Genomic DNA, 24,835 nt, shown 5'->3' on the forward strand with positions numbered 1-24,835 from the left:
CACATTGGAAACTAATATTCTTTTCCTGTAATGCTTCAATTTTAAATAATCAAAGAAAAAAGATAATTTTATTACTATAAAATCTTACTCAAAAAAAAATTAAAAAAAAAGAAACACTTAAAAGTATTCTGAACAGAAGTTGTGTTTGCAACATATTATAATAGACATAGGACAAACAGCAAGTTATCGTCGACAGAAATTTGAATACCTTATTTTTTGTAAACAATTTACAACAATTTATTTTCTAATATCTCAACCTGACAAGAATTTTACGGGTTCCTATTGTATGTGCTTTAAAAAAGGCACATATCTTGTCAATATATAACACAAATTATTATTCTTGAAAAGAATCACAATTTTAAGAATTTCTCATTATGAATAACTATAGGTATGTAGCAGAATGAGTAAATATGTGGCATTCTATCTAATTTGAAAACATGTCTTTAGCTTCAAACAAATTTTCAACGAGAAATATTTTTTATTAATGGTGTGCTATCTAATTTAGATTTCAGAATAAATAAACAAATATTTTTGAATCAAAGGATAATAAAAGAGGAGAAAGAAAAATGTTGGAGATCTTATGAGAACTGATAAATATTTAGACACTTGTAAACTTGTGTAAATATTCTTCCATGAAAAGTTAGATCTTTAAATGTAAAAGATAATTATATTTCTCTAATTAATCATGTACACACAGAATGATACATCAGCAAGAATGTATATACAAATAAAAATCAAAAATTTGGAACTCTTATTCTTAGCAGTTTATTTTCCTTTATTTTTCACCCACTATGCACTTTTGAATACGTACCTCAAAGAAAATTGCATCGTTCTTCACGTAGTGACACTTCGTGAGGACTTTGTGGGGGATATGGATGTATTGATTACTTTCATATTTGTCATTCTTCCGTTTCGCCACAAGGACCTTTGTAATATTTTGTGCTTCGCTAAGAGTCTCGGGTTGGTCACGCAATGTGATTTCTGCCTCAATTCGAACTGGCCACGATAGGAGCGTATCGTACTCTCCAGGCACAATACTAAGGCACGCGATTATATTTCGCCCTTTCCAAGTGCCTATTCCATTCAGATATACCTCAAGCTGCAGAATAAACACGACAGGTGAGCCATACAAAAATATAGAAGTGATTGCAGAACAAAGCAGAATTCTTTAGTTAATAAATATATAATATTATAAGCCAGTATATGAAGATTTGGTAGACAAACCCTTTTAATACCTTCACGGTAATTTATTTGGTCAAGCAAAAGGATGTTGGAAAATGTTCTACTTCATATTTGATGAGAATTATACAATAATTTAAAAAGATTAAAGTGTATGTATGTTTAGATTTAGAGACAAGTGGAAATGTATACACTTTGCGAAAACTTCAATTTCATCCATTTGAACCAAATATAGTTCCATTTTATTGTAATTTTATGTTCTGAAAATACCTTAAAATGGTATTGTACTTTGCTATAATGAGGGATTTCAGTTTGGTTGGAAATACTGGGCAAAGAATAGATTATCTTTTATGTATGAAAAATTTTAAACATCACACTTTTATGGCCTCTACACACTAGAGAAATTTATGTCCATATTGATGCAAATTCCCTACGCTTGTGTAGGAAAAACTTTTCAATATGGACATAAATTTCTCTAGCGTGGAGAAGGACTGCACTTTAGGAAGAAGCATTTGAAATTAGAAACTTTGCGCTTGTAATTTCTCAATAAAATTAAATATATCATTACATTGTCTTATTATTAAGCATCTTTCCTGACTTTATGGTCTCTACACACTAGATAAATTTATGTTCATATAGAAGCAAATTCCCTACGCTTGTGTAGGAAAAACTCTTCAATGTGGACATAAATTTCTCTAGTGTGTAGAGGACATTAGAGAGATTAATATTATTAAGCTTATTTCCTGACTTTATGGTCTCTACACACTAGATAAATTTATGTTCATATAGAAGCAAATTCCCTACGCTTGTGTAGGAAAAACTCTTCAATGTGGACATAAATTTCTCTAGTGTGTAGAGGACATTAGAGAGATTAAAAATTTGTTATATTTACTACTATAAATTTACTGAAGGTCTATATAATAATTTTGGGATTGTACGAAGCTCGGGTACTGTCCCCTTCCATATGTGAATTTTTTTACTGAGCAAATCAAATATTATTATACGTAATTGTAATGGATTTTTTTTTAGAATTAACACAGCAGTAAAATTAAATGAAATGATTAATAGTAAGATAATATTCTTACCCTCATTGTGTATCCATATTGTTTGTTACAGAAGATAGGACTCCGCAAGGCAACGGATTGTGTCTCCTTGGCTTGTGTAAGTTTAGCAGCATAGTCATCTATCTTCCAAATAAGATGCCCTCGAGTGTTGTGTATTGCAAACAATTTCTTCTGATATGTCAGATGCACCTCAAGATCATTCATCTCCTGGCGTGTTTGATTGGCCACGGTCTTTGTGTCTGCAGAAACTTTTTCGAATTTGTCACACTTGTCCTCCGTCTCATGGACAATATGTTTCATATTTTTCAACTCAAAGTCCAATTTGGCGTGTTTGGCTGCAAGATCCGTAATATTGTTCGCACTAGACGAAGTCTCTGCCTTCAGAGTGTTCAGTGTTTTATTCATTTCGCTTTTAGCCGAATTCAGGAGTTTGTGTTGGTCCTCCAAAATTAGATCAATAGCGCCAAATTTTTCATTTGTCATAAAATTTGCTTGTTTAAGTTCAGTATGATCATCCTTAACTTCCAACCTCAGTGACTCCAGTTCATCTTCCAATTGCACAATCTTTCGGGCTTGCTCAACGTTTTGAGCCTCCAACAGTTCAAGATGTCCCCGCCAATTGTCCTCTTGGATTACATCATTTTGCACACCATCTAGACGTAGTCCCATCTCCATTCTCCACTCATCCATATCATGATATTGATACATCAAACGACTAATGTCTTCCTTGCATTTCTCTACATCGATACATCGGCTCTGAGTCTCTTCATTCATGCACTTCTTCAGGGCCGCAAGAATATCACTAACTTTAGCCACCCATTCATCCGTTACTTCATTCCTCCGCTTGAGTCCTCCAATATCAGTGATAAGATGCAAACGTTGCCGAATTTCCTCATTAAGTGCAGAACGAAAAGTTTGAATGTCCTGCTCCAACACTAACAGACGATTTTCAACATCATTCAGGCTCTGTATCGTCACAAAATTTGTTCCATTTTCCATTTTTGTCGTTTTGGGGCATTCTTTCAAATGGGCTTCAAGATTTTTGCGCTGTACATATGCTAAACAGTTATTTGGGCATTTCTCAAGCACTTGACCGCAATTTCGAACGTGATCCTGAAAATAAAAAAAAAAATATTTTAAATTACAATTTATAGAACAAATAATTAGTAGATTCAATTCAATTTAAAAATTTATTCTGCATGTTCAAAATCCTGTCTGATGAATCAAAATTTATTATCCCCTTGATTGACGTAATATGTTTTTCAGATAACTTTGACCTTAGTATCATTAAAGCAGAAGATCATGGGGCGATTATTTTGATCAAAAAAGGACAAAAAGCTATAAAAAAAGAAAAATAAGGTAAGGGAAAAGCTCCACGGATCGGAATGTCAAGAGACATGCGCCGAATATATAAGCCCCAAAACACTTTTTGGCATTTTTGTTTTTGCTAATTAGTTTATTAATTTCCATTTAACTATATCTGTGCATATCATTTTAAATATTTACAATAAATTAATAAAAAATAGATGTAATTACAAATTTTCACTCTGTACCTCGGATCGTCACGAATTTAATCAGGTGTCCCACAGAAAATTGGTTTTATAAATTAAATCTCAGATAATGAAGTGCAGTATTATGAGAGTGAAATGTTAAAAAGAACCTAATAATTTTCAAAAATTCATTTTATTTGGAGCAACGATACGGTAATAACCTGACGATCCGAGGAACACTGCCGATCGCTGGTGCTCTTCCCTTAGTTGTGTACAATATGGTCATGGTTCAATACTATTAGTATATAAGGAATGTTCAAAAAGTAAGGTGAATTTTCAGATTTTGAGGACTACGTACATTCGATTCTTGATATGATATTTCTGTTTTGTAATGTTAGTACACATTCCCGTTGACATGCCTATAACCATTTTGCATTTTTAGTTTGGTTTTTACTGATGTAAACATTAAACCAGTTTTGGTATTCTTAGCGATTTTTTGTTGATGCAACAACGGATTAAATTTTATGTGAAAAAAATTAAATTAGGTGCTTCAACTCACTTGAAATGTTAATTGTGGCATTAACGAAGTTACAGGCTCTTCACAGAAGACCTAGAACATGTAGATGATTATGTACTCACTTGACCCGGACGTAAAAAACAACTATGAAAACTTTGAAACAGTGAAGAAATTTTTTATGAAAAATTGTCGGTAGGGTAAGTGAACCAAATTTCGGCATAGTTGCGCGCGCCAAAGTCTTATGTTTGAAATGTAATATTTTTAATGCAAATTGAATTTATTTGTTACTTTATTATAAGGAGTGTTCCTTGGAACCTTGTAGGCAGTCTATCATCTTTATTTTCTCTAAATACACTCTTCTTAATACATTCTAAAATGCATAAAAATGTATCCATTACATTTGTGGCCTATTTCGGCCACCTTCATTTTCACAGTTCCTTGCCCTTCTGGAGCCTTTGTTAGATCATCTTGTTCGTCAAAGCGACATTTTTTGTTATTTTTTTCATTGTATTATTTCTAGAGTATGCAAAAACTAAAAATTCAATGAAATTTGAAGAACAAAAAATGTGGTCGAAATTACAAGCTGGCCAGTATTTGGCACACTTACCCTATATCGCACAGCTCATATCATGCTTTTCTTTTTGGATGTTTTTTAGATATAAAACGTGTGGCAAAGAATTTTGCTTCGAAAGTTCTTTTACATTGTGCTGCACATCTTTATTTTTTCGTGATTTTTTGTCCAAAAATATCACCATAATTATGCTTTCACCACCATTTATACCGAAATTGCCCACCAGGGACCTTTCCTGTTCCCAGAACTGGAAACACCCTTAAAGAGATTGCTCAAATTCGTATCAAAAAGCGAAAAAATATATTATTTGCATAATTGGTTAAGACAGAAAAATTTCTTCCCAAAAAAATCATTGATAAAGTAATTGGAAATACTTTGTAGCTTGAGTAACACTTATACGCAAATTGTAGCTACATATTTTCTATATTAATCATATCACTACAGAGATGAGTTTGAGAAGAAACATCTTCGACTTATTTCTTTTTTTCTTTCAGAATATATTAATTAAAATTGATTAATAATGTTAATGATTCATCGTCCGTTTTAATTATTCTGAAATATATTTTATTGAGCTACGTCCTCAAGCTGTGTGACACAAGTAATATTCCCAGATAAAAGTTAGTCCTATATAGTTGAGTTATATTATCCAATATAATTCCCTTGATGATTATTGTAATTAATACACTGAGAAAAAAACGGGGGTGCGATTAACTTTTTTTACCTCGTAACTTTAACACTTTTTAGGTGTAAAAATCTGTCAACATTTTTTAATGTTAATTTTACACCTTTCGAAGGGTAAAATCAACATGAAAAGGGTAACTTTAACCCCCAATACACCTAAAAAGGGTAATATTTACACCGATTTCGGATCAATACTGCAGGGTAAAATTAACATTTCCGGAATGTTATTTTAACTTTTTCGGATTTCTCTCAGTGTATGATATGTTAATAATTAATTTTAAAGAAAACTAAATAAATTATACAGTGTCCCCCAAAAGTTTCTTGACAAATCTATGTTCGAGAAAACAGGTGGAAAAAATGACAGAAAAAAATAACTTTTTTTTCTATATTTTCTTTTTGCAAATGAATTGCTTGTCCATGTTTCTCGAACACAGATTTGTCTAGAAACTTGTGTACGACACTGTAGTATAAAAATAACTTTTTTCTTATGTAGGGGATAGTGGGGCACCTTTGAAATTGGGATTTTTCTCCTATCTTTAAGCGGAACTGAGCCATATCATAATGTAATTTTGCTTCTCAATCTGTTTGTGCAGCTAAATTATATCACAATAAGGCCCAATTTTATTTAAAAATAGGTGAAAAATACCAATTTAAAAGGTGCCCCACTTTTAAAGGTGCCCAACTTCCCCCTAACTGCTTTTGTAAATTACGTAAAAATATGCAATTATAAAAATTAACCCCTGACTTACTGTAGCATTCAACCCATTCTAACATAGAATTAATTTTGTATACAAAACCATTTGCAAGATGGAACTAATCACAAAACATTAAACCAATCTGATAAGCAGCATTTAAAATTTATTGAAAACAAATGAACCCTATATTTTTTTTAATAGAATTAATCAAAACTATAAAGTAAGAGAAGAAACGATAACGTTTATTTAATCACTTTAAAATGCTTTTTGCAATAGCAGAAAATATTTGTTTTTTCTGTCAAAAGTCTATTGAACATTGATAACAGAGATTTTATCACACATAATATATCAGTGATATATGTAAAAAGAATTAAAGATGTGTATGTTAGGTTTGGTGTGAAGCAATTAATGAGGTAAAAATCGCATTATCGACATAACTGATTGTTGCATCATGAACTAGCGGAAAAATAGAGTTTTGTTGAAAAGCTCACCTTGAAACTTCCATTCTCGAGCCATTCACTGCAGAAGTAGCAAGAGGTTTTCTTATATTCCATTATAGCTGCTGGTTCCATCTTTCATGCCAAAAAAATCCTATATTATTTTAGGCACTTTACAACTCCCCAGGAGTATACACTTGGTCAAATCATCGCCAAATTTCCAACTGAATCACTCTAAAGGCACTATCAGTAGGCAAACCTGCGATCTGTACAGCACACTTTCTTATCAAAACACATACTGTCGCAAAGATAAGAAGAAAATTAGGTCTATAGTGTACGCGCTATTTAATCACACATTCTCAACACCTTTTGGCTGCCTTTCACACACCTTTTTCCAAAGCGTGGAAATTTATTCTACGCTCTACGAGGTGTGTGCAGTATTCTTGAGGTAGGAAAATACTGAATCTCTGTTTTATCATAGACAGAGAGAGAGACGCTATCAAAGACTGTAGCATACTCAACTCGGAATTCTATATATCTGTTACAACAATAACTTGAACCATTTGTTCATAGAGTTTTATATCAGTGTTACCAGACACCGTGGCTTTGATGTGTATTTAATAAATTCACAAATTTCATGACACGGCTCAGTACGACGTTGAAACAATTCATGTGAATCCGCTTTAAAGGGCTGCTCAATTCATATATTTCCGGCAAAATAAGTATTATACTGTAAATGACGGAGACAGGAGACAATGAATCTTGAAAATTTTAAGGCCTTTCAAATAAATTGAGTATTAACTAAACCAATTGAGAAATATGTATCTACTTATTTCAATTTCAATTTATTTAGAATAAATAGGACAGTAGGGGAGACTGGGGCAAACCTTGTCGAAACGCATATTTAATTCTTTCAAGAGCTCTGAGAAAACTTAAACATTTTATAATGAACATATTCTTATAGGAAATTTACTACTCTACAACATTGCAGAAGACTATTTTCCTCTGTTTCGAAAGAAATGTGATTTCCGAATCACTTTCTAAAAGTCGATTTTGTGGAGATTCTCAAAATTGCTGGGGCAAATTTTGTCAGTCTTCGGATAATTTGTGACGTTTTACTCTCGCATATTTTTATAGGAAATTTATTCCTCTAGAACTTTGTCAAAGATAATTTTTCTCTATCTTAACCAGAAATGTGCTTTAATTGAGCTAAATATCAATAGTGTATTTTCTGTAAGCCAAATATTCCAAAAATAGGGCTCAAAATTTCATTATTTTTTATTTTCCATAATCCTTCCTCGAATCCCTTGAAACATTGTAAGTTTAAGAAGGTTCATGAAGACTATCTATAATACAAATTTCAAGATTCAGTCTCTTTTATTTTAGAAAATAGTGAATATTGAAATTTTCGTTTTGACAAATTTTGGCCCAGTCGCCCCTATGTCCTCTATACAAAAGTTAGCCCTAAACATTATGGTTGTGATGTTGGACTTGAGGAATGAGTGGAAGCCACATGATTCAAGATAAGTCCCCTCTTTCGCTCCCTAGGAAGGGAATTCCAAAGAATGACACCTTGCACAAGGAAAGAATTGCGAAAATTGCGACTCCCTGAATTGGGCACACGGAGACACGAAGACCTAGCAGAGGATCCAGGAACTACGAGCTCCGCAAGGTACCGGGGCCTACCGGTGCAAAGAAGTCGGGAAATAAAGTCCACCACATGAACTTCAAGATAGGAGATCAGTGGTAGACCGAGAATGGAGTTTGCAAAAGCAAAAACATGATCATATTTGCGAAGTCCGAAGACGTAACGCAAACAGGAATTGGAAACCAGCTTCAACCGATTCTGCTACTCGACATTAGCACTGAAAAACAACTCCGCCTCATAAGTGAAAAATGGAATTATCAAGGCCCTAACAAGGAGGAGTCTAGTCTCCCCGGGAGTGAAGGTCTGAAACTGTCGCAAAGTTTGCAACGAAAATAAGACATGGCAGACCTCAGCCACATGATCCGATCAGGTGAGTGTCTCATTAAAAATGACTCCCAGATTCCTCACACCAGGAGAAAATGGAATCACTTCACCAGAGAGAATCAAAGGAAAAGTAGTAGGATGCCTACCTCTCGTATTTATGACTAAAGCTTGGCTCTTCCTGGGATTGAGGACCAAACCATTGTTCAAAGCCCAAGTGGTAATCCTCTCAAGATCATCATTTACACTTACAGCCTCAAATATAAAAGAGGAGTGAGTTGGATCACCACAATAGTAGATCTGCAGATCATCTGCATATAAGTGATTGCCACAAAATTTGAGCATCTGGAGGAGATCATTGATGAAGAGGGAGAAGAGGATTGGACCCAAAATAGAGCACTGAGGAACACGGTGAGTAAAGTCAAGGGGCGAAGACACCAAGTCACCGGATCTGACAACCAGAGATCGATCCGCAAGGTAAGAGGAGACCAGTAAAATTTAATAAGGGGAAGTGGGGCACCTTTGAAAGTGGGGCACCTTTGAAATTTGGAATTTCCACCTTTTAAATAAAATTGAGCCTTATCGTGATATAATTAAGGTGCACTAACAGACTGAGCAGCTAATTACATTATGATATGGGTCAGTTCCACTTAAACATAAGAGAAAAATCCCAGTTTCAAAGGCGCCCCACTTCCCCCTACTGTGATTCTTACGAAAACCAGACTGATATTTGCACATTAAGTGCACATATTTGCACTAATTAATTGAAGTATATTACTTCCATTACTTCCCGTTGATTTTGAACAATAAGCTGCAACAAGATTTTCGTTCGACTTCATCATAGCACTTAGTAGCCCCTTGCAGACTTCAAAAGACACCCGATGATATTTAATAGATCATCGTTTGCTTCAGTGAGTAATATGAGACTGTTCCAGGAAATGCTAAGTTTATTTCATCGGTAACTCTTAATATTACTATGATTATCTGGCTTTGGTTTTTGGCAATAACGATAAAACTCAACATGTAATTTTAACAATGATTTTCATTAACATGAACAAGCCCTACTGTCCTTGGCATTAATCGTCTTTATATTATGCCCATCAACATCATCAAAGCGCTTGGGTCGTCCGCGTCTTCCTGGCAAAGCCGCCAGGTCCATCGCTGTCTCCATACGAGCCATCACGCGCTCCACAAGAACTTCCACAGCCTTCTCTACATTTTTACCCGTGCTTGCGCTTGTCTCAAGATACGGCATTCCATGTCTATCAGCAAAGTGTCTCGCACGCGATTCACTCACCACCCTCAGGTGCTCTAAATCACACTTGTTGCCACACAGCACTATATCCGGTGTCTCGCAATACGCGTGAAACTGTAACCAAGATAGAGAATTTCACACGGAAAGGCGAAAAATTGATTAAGAAATTTTACCTTTAGTTGTTCTATCCAATTTTGCACCTCGAGGAAGGATCGCTCATTCGTGAGGTCAAATATCAAAAGAAACCCCATCGCATCGCGATAGAAGGCAGTAGTGAGACTCCGAAAGCGCTCCTGACCAGCCGTATCCCACAGTTGAAGGAATAGCCGATGAGTTCGAGCACCCGAAGTGTAGAGCTATAAAAATGTGTATTTAAGTTAAGAACTAAAGTATAAAAAATTTAAAATGTGAGTAATAGAAAAAATAAGAAACTATGTGAATATTAGTAGGGGAAAGCCGGCATGTTGGAGACCGGGGATATTTGGGACATGGGTAGTGTGGAACAAGGCGATTTTTTCATTACCTTTTTAAATAAATGGGATTTAACCACTACTCAATCGTAAACAATATTAAGATGTATCTTGACTAAAAGAATGGATATCATCAGTTTTATTGTTTTAATTCTATGAACACTTTTTTAAAAATTGATAAAAATTGTATTTTTTGATTTCTCAGTTTTACTCTTTGTATTTTATATCAGCGATATATATTCAAAACTTTTTTATCTCATTAGGTAGCAGTGTAATCTAGGAACATATTTTTATAAAAGTTTTAGAGATTATACACTTCTGTTTTTTACTTTAAAGTTTTAAATACCAAAACTACACTCGGGGATGTTTCGGACACCTGAATGGGGATGAATTTGACGTTGTTTTTCGACAAGACTGTAGGTGGCATGCAATTGTTTATTGTCAAAATGAAGAGTAATGCCCAGTTTCTACTGGAAATCTCCCTCTTGTGCAAAGTTTATCAGTGGAGCAGATTTCTCTATAACTAGAGGGACAATTAAACTATCAATGTTTTGGGAATCAATAATTCCTTCTCAGAGGATATTCGATCTTTGCCCAATCTTGTTAAAACTATTTTCTCGAGAATTTCTCCAACAATATCCTCTAAAATTTTTACAAGTTCTCCAGAAAAGCCAAGGCGAGAGCTAATTCAAAGAAATAAGGAGAAAAATAGGTACCATGCAGTTGTCGTAAAATCAAACAGAAATCCGCCAATGAGTTCAAAACTAAAAGTGTTAAGACAATCTACTCGCCTGAGGAATTTGATGATCATGATTGCAATATTTAGAATAAAAAAGGCAAAGAAAGGTAGATGGAAAATAAGAATAAAATACTTTAAATAATTGATTGACAATAAATGACTCTACTGTACTAATAAAATTGATATTAATTTCTAAGTGTGAAATAAAAGATGAAGCATTTTTATTTCTATCAAAAATATTTTTAATCTAGTATTTAAAATTAATTAACGCGCTCCAATAATGTAAATTATGCGAGAAAAAATGCGTCCCATACTGCCCCATATCGGGGAGGTTTGGGACAAAGCGTCAAGTTAAAAGTTTTATCTTCTCCAAGAAAACTAATTTGTTTTCCAAGTTCTATTGAGTACTTTTTATACAGTCAATACCCATAAGTATCCTATAGACCGCATAAAATTATGATACGCTATCGTGATTTTTTGGAATACTGTCTCAAAGTCAAAACATGAAAAAGTGTCCCAAACCTCCCCGGTCTCCCCTATTAACTTTGAAGCATTATTTCCGAAACACAAAATTATCTTGAAATTTTGTAAAGCATTTAATATACTTAACTAATATGTATTTTATTTAAATAACTCGATTAGTGTTTTGGTCACATTTATTTAAATAATCAAAGAGTAATCCACCGTGTCTCAAACATGCAGGCTTACCCATATGTAAAGATAAATGTGTTTAAAAGGTTCAGAATTATCAACTTCTTGACAAAAATTTTTGAGTATAATAAGTATTAGCGGCATGCTGGCCAAAGGTAAAGTGGTAGGACGCTATAAAGCATGTGTCCTTTTCCGTTTTGATATCTCCTTGAGTTCACCAGACATTTTCTAGTAACAAAAATGATGAAATCGCTTCTATAATCAATGCCGTCCTGTATAAGGGATATTGTTCAAAATTTTCACAATTAATTCTTAATTATTTCCTACTATACTTCTAGCCCGCGATTCTTAGTTGTGGTTTCGTCCATTCAAAAATAATCCGTTTAATAAAAATAAAACGCCCAGACAGGATATTAGTGACTATACCAGTTATAAATGTGCACAAGCGGACACGGAAAATAAACACAATTCCTGCCTTATGCTGCTGCTTTTACTGATTTTCGTTTTTAGCAATAAGATGCCTCAGAAATACGAAAGAGTTGGGCAGTGTCAAGCAAATAAAGATTTTGTAAAGACACCTTTACTATATACATATTATATTCAAGCTAAATATAGCTATTTCCGCTTCTGTATTGACTATTTGAAAATACATAGCACATTTTCCGGATATTAATCAATTTTCGAAAGTCATGCACACGTGAATATGCTCCATCTCATATTATATTTCACTTTGCGCTGTAATAAAAAATTGTAGAATTTGCTTGGTCCTGCTATAGAGTGCCACGGTATCTCCGTTACTAAACTTTTGTAGATAATAAAAGTGATGGCAAAGCGTTCCAGACTTTCCAATATGCTCGAACTAGTGACACCGGTGTTCTAATCGTCCCTAAAGGGTTCATTATTGGTTGACATCCGATTGGAATCGGTTCAGATTCAGACATGTCTCGAATTCCAAAACGTTTCCAATGAGCCCAAACATGATACTTTTTGGTACGGCCAAAAAAAAAGTAGTTTACAGTAGACTCTCACTCAATCGGCTCTTTTTCAAACAGGAACAAAATTTTGTTAACGATTTTCACGTTTGATTTTAAAGCAAATTTTTATTCAAATTCGCTGTATTTCCCCTTGCTTTATCGTGATTTAATTAATTTTGATTTTAATGACCAAATCCCTCGATAATTTGGATGACATTTTGCCCCATATGCCCGATTGAGAGAGAGCCTACTGTATCATAAATCCATCAACCAATGACAATACAGTAGACTCTTCGATATCCAGCACTTCGATATCCGGGTGACAGCTGCCAAACACTGGCGGTTGATATATTCAAAATTATTTTCACTAAACATGAAGTTTGTCCAGAGTGAATTATGCCCAGCGCACAATAATTTTTGTTTGTAAACATGTTTTCAAAATTACATATGAGAGTGAGCGAGATGACTAGATCTACGTTTCATTCACTCTCATTGAAAAGTCAAAAACATGTTTACAAAACAAATGTTATTATGCGTTGAGCATTAAAGTATTATTATCATTGTATCGAAGTTTTTAATAAATAATTGTGATAAAAAATGAAACATAAGCACACCATGAAGAAAATTCTCTTTTTCTTTGTCAGACAGAAAATAAATTCACACTGCACAAAATAGAAAAACCGTTGATAATTCAAAAAACCTAAATGTCATTTTGTCCCCCAGTCAGCCGGATATCGAAGAGTCTACTGTACCAAAAACCAAGTGTGTATTTTCTTCTCATTTATTATATTCTAATAATAGCCGACTATTAGGAAATTTTAATGCGTTCTTGTGTTGTTCTTTATACGGTTACGTTGACTCTATGATTTAATTACTATGATAAGAAGTTTGGAGGCATTTATTATAAACATTTACACACTCAGAAAAAACGATAAGAAAACCATCTTAATTGAACTAAATTCTTAAATCGAAAACATTTAAGCATAGGGTGCACTGAGGCACCACCGAACACGGGGTAAAACCGAACACTGACATTCTTTAATTTGATTTGTTTATCTTTGTTCTCACAAAGAAGACAAAGACAAAAACGAGTGAACCCAAATTAATTTCATGTGCCATAAAATTAATAAAATATTAGATTTTAAAGTGCAATGACCCCAAAATCCCATGCCCTATGAATCCCTAGACCATATGACAGAGCAAAGAATTGTTAGGAAGGCTTGGAGTCTGAGCCGAAAGTTATTGGGAAAAATCGTTGTTTTTCTGAACCGCTCCATATCACCGATGTTTACCGGTTTCTTCACAATTTAGATAATAGAATTCTGAAGACGAGACCTGTATGAATTCACAGATACTGTAGGGATGCTTGTCCACTGAAGAAATGGTCGTCATAGTATAAGTACTTTAGAAATAAAAATCCCTGTTCGGTGCTACCCCACATTCGATAGTACCCCAGTTTCCAATATATTTCAGTCGATATGAAATTTTACATAATAAAAATAAACAAATAGGTACATCGATATACACCGAGTGAATTCAACTTGCACGCAGAGTTGTCTAAACTTTTCCTAAAATTTACAACGAAAATGAGTAATTATTACATTGATATCCTTCGAATTAAATTAACTCGGCGATAGGAGTTGTTTCAACTATTTTTGTTTTTGTTCTATTTTTAAAATCCTAGTTTCAAATTTTCAAAGTCCTGAAAATAGCTTCCCGTTTATATTGTGTAAACGTATTAATAAGATACCAGTTGATATTTTCACTCACTATTCGTTTCTCCCGAAAATCAATTCCAACCGTTGAAATAAATCGAGCTGATTGATGAAATACGCCATCTGTATATTGGTACAAGAGGCAAGTTTTACCCACGGCTGAATCACCAATCAACAGGAACTTGAGCAAATAGTCGTAATCCGTTGAGCCACTCATTCTTTTCTGCTCCAGTATATTCTACAGTCACATAGTCATTGAGATAGTATACACTGAAAGCATAATTCTACTTCCAAGAACTAAGCACTCATCAATCGATTGTCTATTCAGATATTTTCTTTCATAATTTTCTAGGAAAAAGAGCACAATCACAGGATCTTTTTTTTTTATAGTAGCATGAGCAAATATCGATTACATGCCAACCTTCAGGGATAATGCTGTATTTATGTTTAAACGGAACACTTCCCCGTTATGCCAGTCAATTCACATACTGAAAATCAATTTCCTTCAGGACTCCCTCGAATTTCAGCTACACAAAGCACTTTGTCCAACCCCCACCCACGGCACTTTGATGCTTCCCAAAATATTATTGAGGAAATGCACAAAGTTAGGTGGAAATTAATCTGCCATAAAATTAATTGATTTCCATTGTAATCATCATTGCCACCTGCTGAGGTGTTAGAGTATGATATTGCTAATATATATCAAATTAATTATTGAAAAATTAAAATAATAAATATCCTAAGAAATGTGAGATATTACACCCCCCAATTTGCTCTCTCATAAATTTAAACCCTCATCTAATGGCACATCATAATTAAAATTACCATATACTTTTATATAGCAAAATTGGAGTATGTACATGATGATGGTTATTTTCAGATGTTCATCATTGTACACATTTTCAGTGGCACCATATTAAAATATAATTAGGCATCTCCTTGCTAGTAAAATTTTGCCTCATCTCATTGGAGATTCACGTGGAATGAGATGAGAGAAAATTTGTGTCCAGCAGGGATTAAAACACAGCCATCACACGCACAGTATCCCTGAGAGAGAGATAGCTTATAAAAATAGACACCCCTAGTTCTATAACAACGGTAAACTTTCAGGACTTTCCCCAATATTCTGAAGAAATCTATCCTAAATTTGCACTAAACAGGCAATGATATTTTACAAATTGTGCTTTTAATTTCACAAACCAATAAAATTCGCAGTTTTGCATTCAAAATTCTGAGAAAAAAAAATGGAGAAAGGGAGAGGCTAGCGAAGTAGAAACTGCGACCTTGTCCGCGATTCAGGTGAAAATAGGGGAGTTATTCACCGTCAACCTGTTGCTTCGACAGCCGAGAAGTGACTGAAGCTACAAGTCTGGGTTTTGCTGCCTGAAATATATACTTTGATTCATGTGGTGGCTATCGGGATGGAAAAAGCTCATACAGTGACGCTCAGAAGGATGCGCACAAACCATCCATGAATCTACTTTAAGAGACCTTAAATACAGGATTGATTTTTGCTATCATTGTAAAATATTAGTATTTTTTTTTTAATAGACACTCTTATACAATACATTTACGGATTGAAACCAAATTTAAATTTTATTGTTTCATTAGTAATTATAGTGGTAAATTTTATGTTAAAAAATGTGTAAAATTTTGAATATGTAAATACAAGAGTCCGAAACATTTTTAAAGTTATATATGCGGTTACAAAGGGGTGGTAGTGTTTGCTTTGCGAAATGCTGGAACTCGTGAGTTAAATGCTATACCTCAAAAGTACTTTCGAAAATTAATTTTCGTATAAAAGTTACTTATCGGTTCATTATCGATGCATTCCAGGGTCAGATCCTAGTAAAACCGGTACAATTTTATCATAAATTCCAAAACCTTTCCAGCGAGCTAAAACATGACCACACTCAGTTGAAAAATATGTTCTCTAGAAGTTTGTAAACCTTTGACCTTGAAAAACTGTTATTAGGTTATATGATTCAACGGTATTTTAGAATATTTAACTTTGAAAAAGATAATACTGAGATCAACAGTATGACCGAAATTTCCAACAAGTTTTTTCTGAAACAGAAAACAATAGAAAAATAAAAGTACTGCGTGTATTTTTCTTCACAGTTTTTTGACAGATTATTTTTAACTTTATTACTGATTTATTACTTTGATTACTGATTTACTGTTAGAAGAAGAGTTAACACTAAACCTACCAAGACCTGGTCAAAATGATAGGTTTAAAACTTTTTAAAATGAACACATATTTCAACCATTTCAACGGCACAATGTCGCTATCAAACTTTATACTTCTCAAAATATGCATGTAAATGTAAATATACATATTTTTCAGTGTTTGAATTGAAATTTTTTCCATTTTTCCAACAAAAATTGTTGAGTATCTTACCCTACCGCTGTCTGTCATTTGACCGAGCGGCGCTAGGGAAAACGATTAGAAACGGTCGGTAGGTTTAGTATTAAACTCGTACTCTGAGTAATGCCCTGCCTAGACACACTTACGACTTAAGCCGAGAGACGACTTAGTGGAAAATTATGGAAATGTAGTTTAACCATTATTTCTAATATAATTAATTACGTTAAGCAGTTTCCCGGCTAATCCTCATGTCTGTCAAGGCCCTAATCTTGTCAACCGAACAGCAAGTTTTTTTTAAGTTTTCCGAAAATTAGTTTCCATCAGCTGAATATCTAAATATTTAATGAATATTTTAAAAATTGAAAGTTTAATGTTATGTTGTCTACACACTATAAGCAATTTTTGTCAAAAATTGCCTTTTTAAAAAAAAAATTCTAACGTTCCTGCCTACAAGGATAGGGGAAATTTTCTTTAAAAAGGCATTTTTTAAAGAAATTTCTCATAGTGTGTATAAGCCATTATTCTTTAGTGTATAAAATAGAATGGTGTATAAATTAATATATAGTATGAATTATTATAAGGGCACTCAATGGGTCAAGTGGTAGAGCACTCGCTCTATTTTTATTTTTATTTATTTATTTATTTAAACCAAACTGCCTTTGAAACTTTGCGTCTCTTAGAGGCATAATAACAGAGGCTTGTGCGTCCACCGCCGTCTTAGCGTTGGTGTCCAACCTACTCCGGAGCCAAACGGTGGAAATGTTCCTTCTCAGGTTGTATAAGCCAGGGAGGGGACAGTACAATATAAATAAAAAAACGAAAAAAATATGACTAAAAAAAAAGAAAAGAAAGGCTGTCAAGGCATTACAAAAGCTTGGATCAATTGCTGTTTTCTCTCTCTATGATGCAAGTGTCCCAGGTTCCGAATCACCTTTAGGTCACCAGAAGTTTTTCTGGCGTTAAAGGTGTTCGGATTGCATCCAGTGAGCTTCACTGCACTTGATTCAACGGAACATGGGACTGACAACCCCATCCCTGTACATTGCCGCTCTGAATATGGATAGGGAAGTGAGCGTGTATGACAGCCTGCTGATGCGGTTTTGCGTTAGTGTGCGAGTTTTAGAATGCTCAGTTGTTTGCATGCGGGATGCTCCCACATTTTCTTAGTTTTTCGCTATTTTCTTAAGTTTTTGTGAAAAAATAACATTCAAATTACTTAAAACAAGTGATTTTTTAACATACAGTGATGAAAAACTAGTGAAAACAGTCTAAGAAATGGTTAAAATCGCTAAAAGAACGAAACATAACCTAATTTTGAAGTGTCAAATGGACTCCCGATATTTTACTTCAAAAATGGGGCTTAAAGTTATTAAATGGGGCTTCGAAATCGATCATTCCCCTATCCATATTCAGAGCGGCAATGTCCCTGTATAAGAAAAAAAATAATGGATGTCCCGACCCTCTTGTGGGAAAGCCTAGTTCCTCTATGGAACGTTGTGCCACCATTATTATTATTATTATTATTACTGATTTAAACCGATACACAAATAATCTAAAAATCATCTTATTATTGCATATATATTAGAAATTTGCGTAAGTGCGACTTTTTTGAAGACTCACTGCTTTTTTTCTATTCTTAAATGTTTAGTTAAAAGAGTTTTATTTATTGCATTTAAAAGGTTGAACTTAAAAATATTATTAATTCTATAGCAATTTTTCACTGCAATTGTATTTCTAGGGATTAAATCTAATTTGTTCTTTGAATATGGCATTAGAATCATTTAAAAATATCATAGAACAATGCTGTCATGAAATTTCTTTCCTATCTTAGAACCTCATAATTACATAGAATTCTTATCCAATTATACCCTGCAATTCCTCTTTCAGTTGCGAGAACTACCACAATTTAACAAACGGCTATAACCCCTGGACCTTTGAATGTACAATAATGGGCCTTTGTTGAGTTAAATGCCTAAAGAGTATCCCAGGTTGAATGAGAATTATTCTCCTTTTCAATTTAATCAACACATCTGATGCTCTATCAATTCCACCGAGATAAAAGTTGTATCACCCTTCTAAAGATTTTAAGTGGACGTTCCCACATCGTATTTCGGAATTTCACAAATAAAGGAAATATAAAATTGAAAGGACTTTATTTCTCCTTTTAAAATTTGAAACAGAGTCAATAAAGAATTCACTTTCGGTCAGCAAAAACCTAAAACTTTACAGAAATGGCTCTAATGAACATTAGGTGCGTTGCACACCTTACTCTATTTTTAATTTTGCTGCACGAAATTAACTACAAATGTAGAAGTTAATAAATTAGATAAAGCACATTGTTTAAAAAAAGAGACTTCTTTTTCAAGTACTCACAATGTATAGTTGACATCTACATTACATGGTGCTTCTGATATAGATTTTTAAAAGCACAAAGTTGTTAATCATCAGGGATGTTGGGTGAAACAATGGAGAGAGCTTTCCATTTGCCTCTTGTTCTACAAGTAACATTAAATAGACTTACTACTGAAGCATGACACAATTCCAATTTTTTCCATCCCATTTTCGTACAACTCATTCTACATAATTTCTAAGCCTGGATTACTTTAGAGATTTTGAATGTCAAATAAATCAAATACACTTATATACTTATAAGGTTCTATTATTTCTACCTACACAAATTTTAAGTATACTTTCAAGTACGGTGCTTTGCGCCTCGGTACTACTATAGCACGACACGTTAAGTAAGTATGTCTCTAAGTTTTATTGATAAGAATGACATTACACGATAAATCCTGTATCATATCGAAACCTAAAATATTTTACTGCATAAATCAATTTGATATTGCACATTTGCATAAATTCGGACAGCACTAAAATTCGGACACACTGAAAGTCGTATATTATGAAAAACGACTTCAGCCACGAATGACTCCTAATATCGATAGGTAGATTTTTTTTTCCTTCAGCGAATAAAACTGCACCCATGCGATTTCATGCTCAAAAATTAAATGCAGTAGGGTAAAGTGATATAATTTGGAATTAGTGTTACAAGTCGGACAATTCGTAGGTACAAGTTGGACATGGCTTTTTTCTTGATAAATACAGTACAAAATTTGTTTTTAAGCACAAGGAACCAAATTATAAAAGTAGTAATGATGAAGCAGCGTGATGTAACTAGCACAATTGCTGATGCAACGTGGTGATGAAGCACAGTGATGTTGCTGACGTTTCAGGGGCTATCATGCTGGTCGACGTGCTACCATCAGGCCAATCTCCTGCCCCCCGCTGCCCCCGCTCCCCCCTCTCTCCCTGCCCGCCCCCACATTTTTGATTTTTTAACTTAATTTTTAAGTAAATATGGATTACAATGATGTGATGGAGCACAATGATGTGATGGAGCACGATGATGTGATGAAGCACGATGATGTGATGAAGCACGATGATGTGATGAAGCACGATGATGTGATGACGTCACGGGGTTTAAATTTTGAATGTTAAACGTTTCGGACGCCATTTTGAATTCCCATCCGACATTTTGAATTTTGGCCGCCATTTTGAATTCGTGTCCGCCATTTTGAATTCCCATCCGCCATTTTTATTTTTTTCCGCCATTTTTTTTATTACCGAACGCTGCTCCTATTTTTGTTCGCCATTTTTAATTTCCGACCGCTATTTTTATTTTTGTCCGCCATTTTTACCGACCGCTGCTCTTATTTTCTATGAGCGCGCCCTCTTTTATTCCTATTATTAACTATTTCCGTAATTTTTTTCGCGACATGAAAATTTTTTGGACCGATGGTGGACTCTTTCTCATGTATTTTTTTTCTCCCTATACAATTTATATGGGAAAAGATCTACCATGCCTAAGAATTGATCCCCGGACCTCTCGGTTGCGAGTCCAATACCTTATCCATTATGCCACTCGTGGCATGATAGAAGGTTTGCCAGAAGTCTTTCCTATGCATTAAACGGGATTCTCTATAGTCTCTGGCCTATATGCACTGTCCAAGTGTGGAAAGATGCAAATGCAATATGAGACCTTTTCGCGCGCTCGAGACCATATGGGAGAGACTATTTGTATGAGTCTTTGTGCGACAATTTGATTCCTTCAGATGAATGAAGCAAAATGGAAAAAATGTCTTGCAGTGCGCAATATAATTGTAAAATTGAGTGAAATTTCGCAATATTCACTAATTTTACTGGCGATAAGAACTATCAATAATTTTCATTGGTTATTGAACAGCATGATGTTGATGCCGTCATGCAATTTAAACCATTTTCATTGGATATTGATCAATAGATATTGAAACGTCATTGAGTTGAGATTTGCATGTAAACAGTTTTTTTTTTCAAAGCATGCAACTTTTGAGCTTTGCGTATTTCAATATTGTTTGCAATATTTGTCTTTTTTATTTAAATTGTAACATAAATTACCGAAAAATATCATACTTTTCCACTTACATGATTGTATCTCACATCATTCACATCTCTTGATGATATGATCAAACGATTTTTATGCAATTTGTCTAAAAAAATATTTTTCGTTCAGTGATTTCAGATTAGAAGTGATAAATTTCGTGAAATTTATTGAATTTCTGCTTATTGCAGATGGTGACTGCCATGAAATTTCAAGAATCTTAGTTTCAGATCCTCAATTTTCAAATAAACAAACTGATGATCAAAGATGTTGGTATGCATTTTTATGCAGTTGTGCGGGATTATTCGAAATTTGCACTCCTGTATCATGCATAAAATAAAAGAATTAAAAGATGAATGAAAAAATGTCAATGTGGGCAAAATTTCTTGTCTTGTGTATGAATCATTTAACTCTCTTGATCGCAAGTGGGAAAGTATGTAAAAAGTGTTAGATTTCTCATAACTTTGTATTACAATGTTCTTTTTCTCTGACATTAGAGAATTTTTACAACATTACAGAACAAAATTATTCAAAGTGAATTATTGATTTGTGTTTTCTCTTATTATAATTTAGCAAATATGAAAAAATCTGTAAATATATGTACAATATTTACCTAAGAATTTGATTATGTGGAGAAATGGCAGCAGAGTAAAATAAAATAGGAACCAACTTTTCATACAAAATTGATTTTTATGAATGAAATGTTGTATACACTTCTATAATTCGGTACCTGGGATGCTGAATTAACTTATGCATTTTTCATTGATGACTCATTATCAAATTTATGTATATTTCTGTGACACATATCACAAAATAGAAGATGAAATCCTCTTTCTTTAGTAGAAGATCAATTTTTTTTAAGATGACTCTCAGTAGAATAGGCATAAAAAATAAAATTCAAGCGATACTCACTAAAATAAAGTCAAACATTTGCGTTCTTACACTGATAAAAGAAATTTAGCTTTGCACTCACTAGCACTTCATCACTGAATACTATTAATTTTAGTTCTTGACCGTAAAGCTTCATCCTCCCCTGAATAAATGTTAACAAAATTTTATTTATTATATTAAAAAACAATTAAAAAAAAAGTAACTTCACTTGTTATTTAGAAAAATGTTCTATTTGCCCCTCGCATCCTACCTCTAGACTTTATTCTGAGATATGAACATGACATGACATGTCCAAACATGTTTCATCGTGTATGAAACAAACATTTTGCATACGTTTGCATAATTTTCTCGGGAAATTTCGTCAGTACGATCAAAAGATCCTAAAATATTTTATAGGAATTTGAACATTGGAAAAAAAGTCTCATTTGTATCCCTGATTTATTGATGAGTGGAAGACATTTTCTTAGTGAAAAGTGATAAATCACAAAATAACTTATCTGAAAATATGGAGACAAAAGAAAGATCACATCAAGTTCCAAATGTAATGAAGGCAAAGCAGCACTTCAACAAATATAATCTTGATCCTGCTGAGGAACTTCGAAAGGATGAGGAACAATATGCAAGAAATCGACAACAAAATACAACTCCTGAACTACTGAATGCATACACCTACTTTCTAAATCGAACATGTACATTGTTTATCACGATCGGGTTTTCTCCAGAGAATTTTTCACCAGTTGCTAAAATATGTGCCGTAAGCTACTGGGATGGAATTGACGCTGTAGAATTCACCCAAAATACAATGAACAACGTTCTGTGCCAATGAACAAACTTTAAGGAAATTATTGGGAGAGGATGCTGGAAAGGATGATGCCAACATGAAACTGGAGTTGCTGAATATTCAACTTGACAACTGCGTGAACATTCGTAGTTACTGTGCTGTGGAAAATTCTGAACTACTTATTCTCTGCCAAAATAATGGAATTGATCGTTTATCTCTAAATATTGCAGAATTTGAGAAATTAATGTTACTTTCTGAATTTATAAATGCAACTTTGATTTACAATAGTTCTGTACAGTGGTATGTACAAGAATATTTTGAGAGATACAGCAATGTTTGTAAATCTTTAGGTGTGCAAAGATTGGAAAATTCTAATTTTTCAAGCAGCAATACTTTTGATCCACCAGTCAATTATTTTCGCCTGTTTCATGAAATTCCTTTTGTAGCAAGTAAATCAAATATTTCTTAAAATGTAACATGTGTATAAAAATCAAATGATGTCAAATAAAAAGATGAGAAAACGTAAATGTAAATTGTTTTAATCTTGTATATTTGCAATCTGAATCCTCTTAAGATAAGAAGAATGAAGAAAAAAATGAAACTTCAATTGCACAGGGTTATGCATTATGCCAATATTTATCTATACCAATATTCCCTTTTCATCTCAACATATTAGGTGTGATTCCTTCATAATCACATCTATTTGCTATGTGAGCAAGATTAAAGTCGTGAGAATTTTGTCTTGTTGTGAAAAGAAATTGTTTTACAATCAATTATTTCAACATCACACATTGTTTCATCTGTGCATCAAGAAAAACACGACATGTTTTATTGATGCATCATGAAAAAAATCAATATGAAAATGCACTGAAAAATTTTACCAACATAAAAAAAATCTGCAGAGAGATATCATATTTTTTATTATCTTGCATTTTTTCTGCATCAGAATATTTTCTTCACGTGAAAAAAAATCTTCAAAGTGGCGTCTGGCATTTTTTCTCAACGTAATCTGATTTTTTCTTTGCAGCATTAGCAGGATTGTTTTAATTACATTTTATAGCACAATCAAAAATGATTGTATCGAACTTCTTTGACAAAATCTACTCGATTGCATGCAACTACTTTTAAACAATTCACATGATTCCTCATATTGATGGCAACATAAAAACAAAAAAAAATAATGATACTTTGATCAGATGCGAAAGAAAACTCATTTCATTGTTTTACAATCAATTTTATTTATAACTTAGTCGGTTGTAGTTTTTCATTACACAAAAAAAATCTTGACTTCATTTTTTGTTTTCTTCACGAGAAATATATTCTTGTAGTCTCAATGTATGGCTCTCGGCATATAGGGCAATGTCTTGTTTTTGAAGCACATCCTTGACAAGCAGCAACATGTCCACAAGGTAGGAAACCGGTATCGTATTCATTGTTGTAGCATATTTTGCAGATTTTATGTGATTGCTGTACAATATCATATTCTGCTTCTACATTATCACAATCCAAAATTTGATCGCCAAAGAATATCTCGAACAAATTATCAATTGTATTTTCATCATTAGTGTTAAAGAATTGTACCATCAATTGTTTTTTCTCCAAAATAGTCATGCTTTTTCCATTTTTCATTTTTCTTGAAATTTTTTCCACTACACCGCGACGTAAAATCTCATTTTTGTTTTCATAAAGTAGGCCGATCATTTGCGCTATTGTCTTTTTATGTAAAATAAATTGCACCAAATCAGACTCTGATTTTTCTTTTGCCAAAGCTTCTGCTAATTGTCTCAAGCTGTGCGTACTCATTGCGATATAGACTTTTTCTGAGTGATTTTTTAAGATACACCATGTTAAATAATTGTGAAAAATGTTTGTAATGAACAATTTTCAACGAAAGAAAGAAAGGGGAGAGGGATTTTTGGGTTAAAAACGCTCTAAATTTATACTTTTAACTTTTTATTGCAAATGATATAG

At 33.5% G+C, this 24,835-nt stretch overlaps 2 protein-coding genes across 5 annotated transcripts in view; both read right to left on the reverse strand.

Annotated features, from left to right (window-relative positions):
* Positions 1-647: 647 nt before the first annotated feature.
* Positions 648-7,147, reverse strand: LOC129807559 (TNF receptor-associated factor 3). The gene is made up of 3 exons (XM_055856920.1): positions 6,689-7,147; positions 2,265-3,356; positions 648-1,099 (listed from the first exon to the last, which is right to left on the reverse strand). The coding sequence occupies exons 1-3, from the start codon at positions 6,767-6,769 to the stop codon at positions 776-778; spliced, it is 1,497 nt and encodes a 498-aa protein (XP_055712895.1). The 5' UTR covers positions 6,770-7,147; the 3' UTR covers positions 648-775.
* Positions 7,148-9,532: 2,385 nt separating this feature from the next.
* The window catches only part of LOC129807528 (ras-related protein Rab-27A-like), a 30,521-nt gene continuing 15,218 nt past the window's right edge, over positions 9,533-24,835 (reverse strand). Inside the window, exons 1-5 of one of the 4 annotated variants that reach the window (XM_055856864.1) lie at positions 15,233-15,763; positions 14,829-15,028; positions 14,463-14,755; positions 10,032-10,214; positions 9,533-9,972 (exon numbers count right to left, since the gene is read on the reverse strand). In XM_055856864.1, the coding sequence (XP_055712839.1) occupies positions 9,649-9,972; positions 10,032-10,214; positions 14,463-14,624 (669 nt within the window). In that variant the 5' untranslated portion in view covers positions 14,625-14,755; positions 14,829-15,028; positions 15,233-15,763 and the 3' untranslated portion in view covers positions 9,533-9,648. Of the gene's footprint in view, positions 9,973-10,031; positions 10,215-14,462; positions 15,029-15,232; positions 15,764-24,835 lie in introns of those variants that run through there. The other 3 variants (XM_055856863.1, XM_055856862.1, XM_055856861.1) reach the window with 3 other exon arrangements.

This window comes from Phlebotomus papatasi, chromosome 3 (genome assembly GCF_024763615.1).
Source record: "Phlebotomus papatasi isolate M1 chromosome 3, Ppap_2.1, whole genome shotgun sequence".
Classification (NCBI taxonomy): Eukaryota; Metazoa; Arthropoda; class Insecta; order Diptera; family Psychodidae; genus Phlebotomus; species Phlebotomus papatasi.

Coding starts and splice junctions, on each gene's coding strand:
- LOC129807559 (XM_055856920.1), bottom strand. CDS start 6,769: ATGGAACCAGCAGCTATAATGGAATATAAGAAAACCTCTTGCTACTTC. Junction 3,357..6,688: donor TCGAGAATGGAAGTTTCAAG/GTGAGCTTTTCA, acceptor TTTTATTTTCAG/GATCACGTTCGAAATTGCGG. Junction 1,100..2,264: donor AATATGGATACACAATGAGG/GTAAGAATATTA, acceptor TTTATTCTGCAG/CTTGAGGTATATCTGAATGG.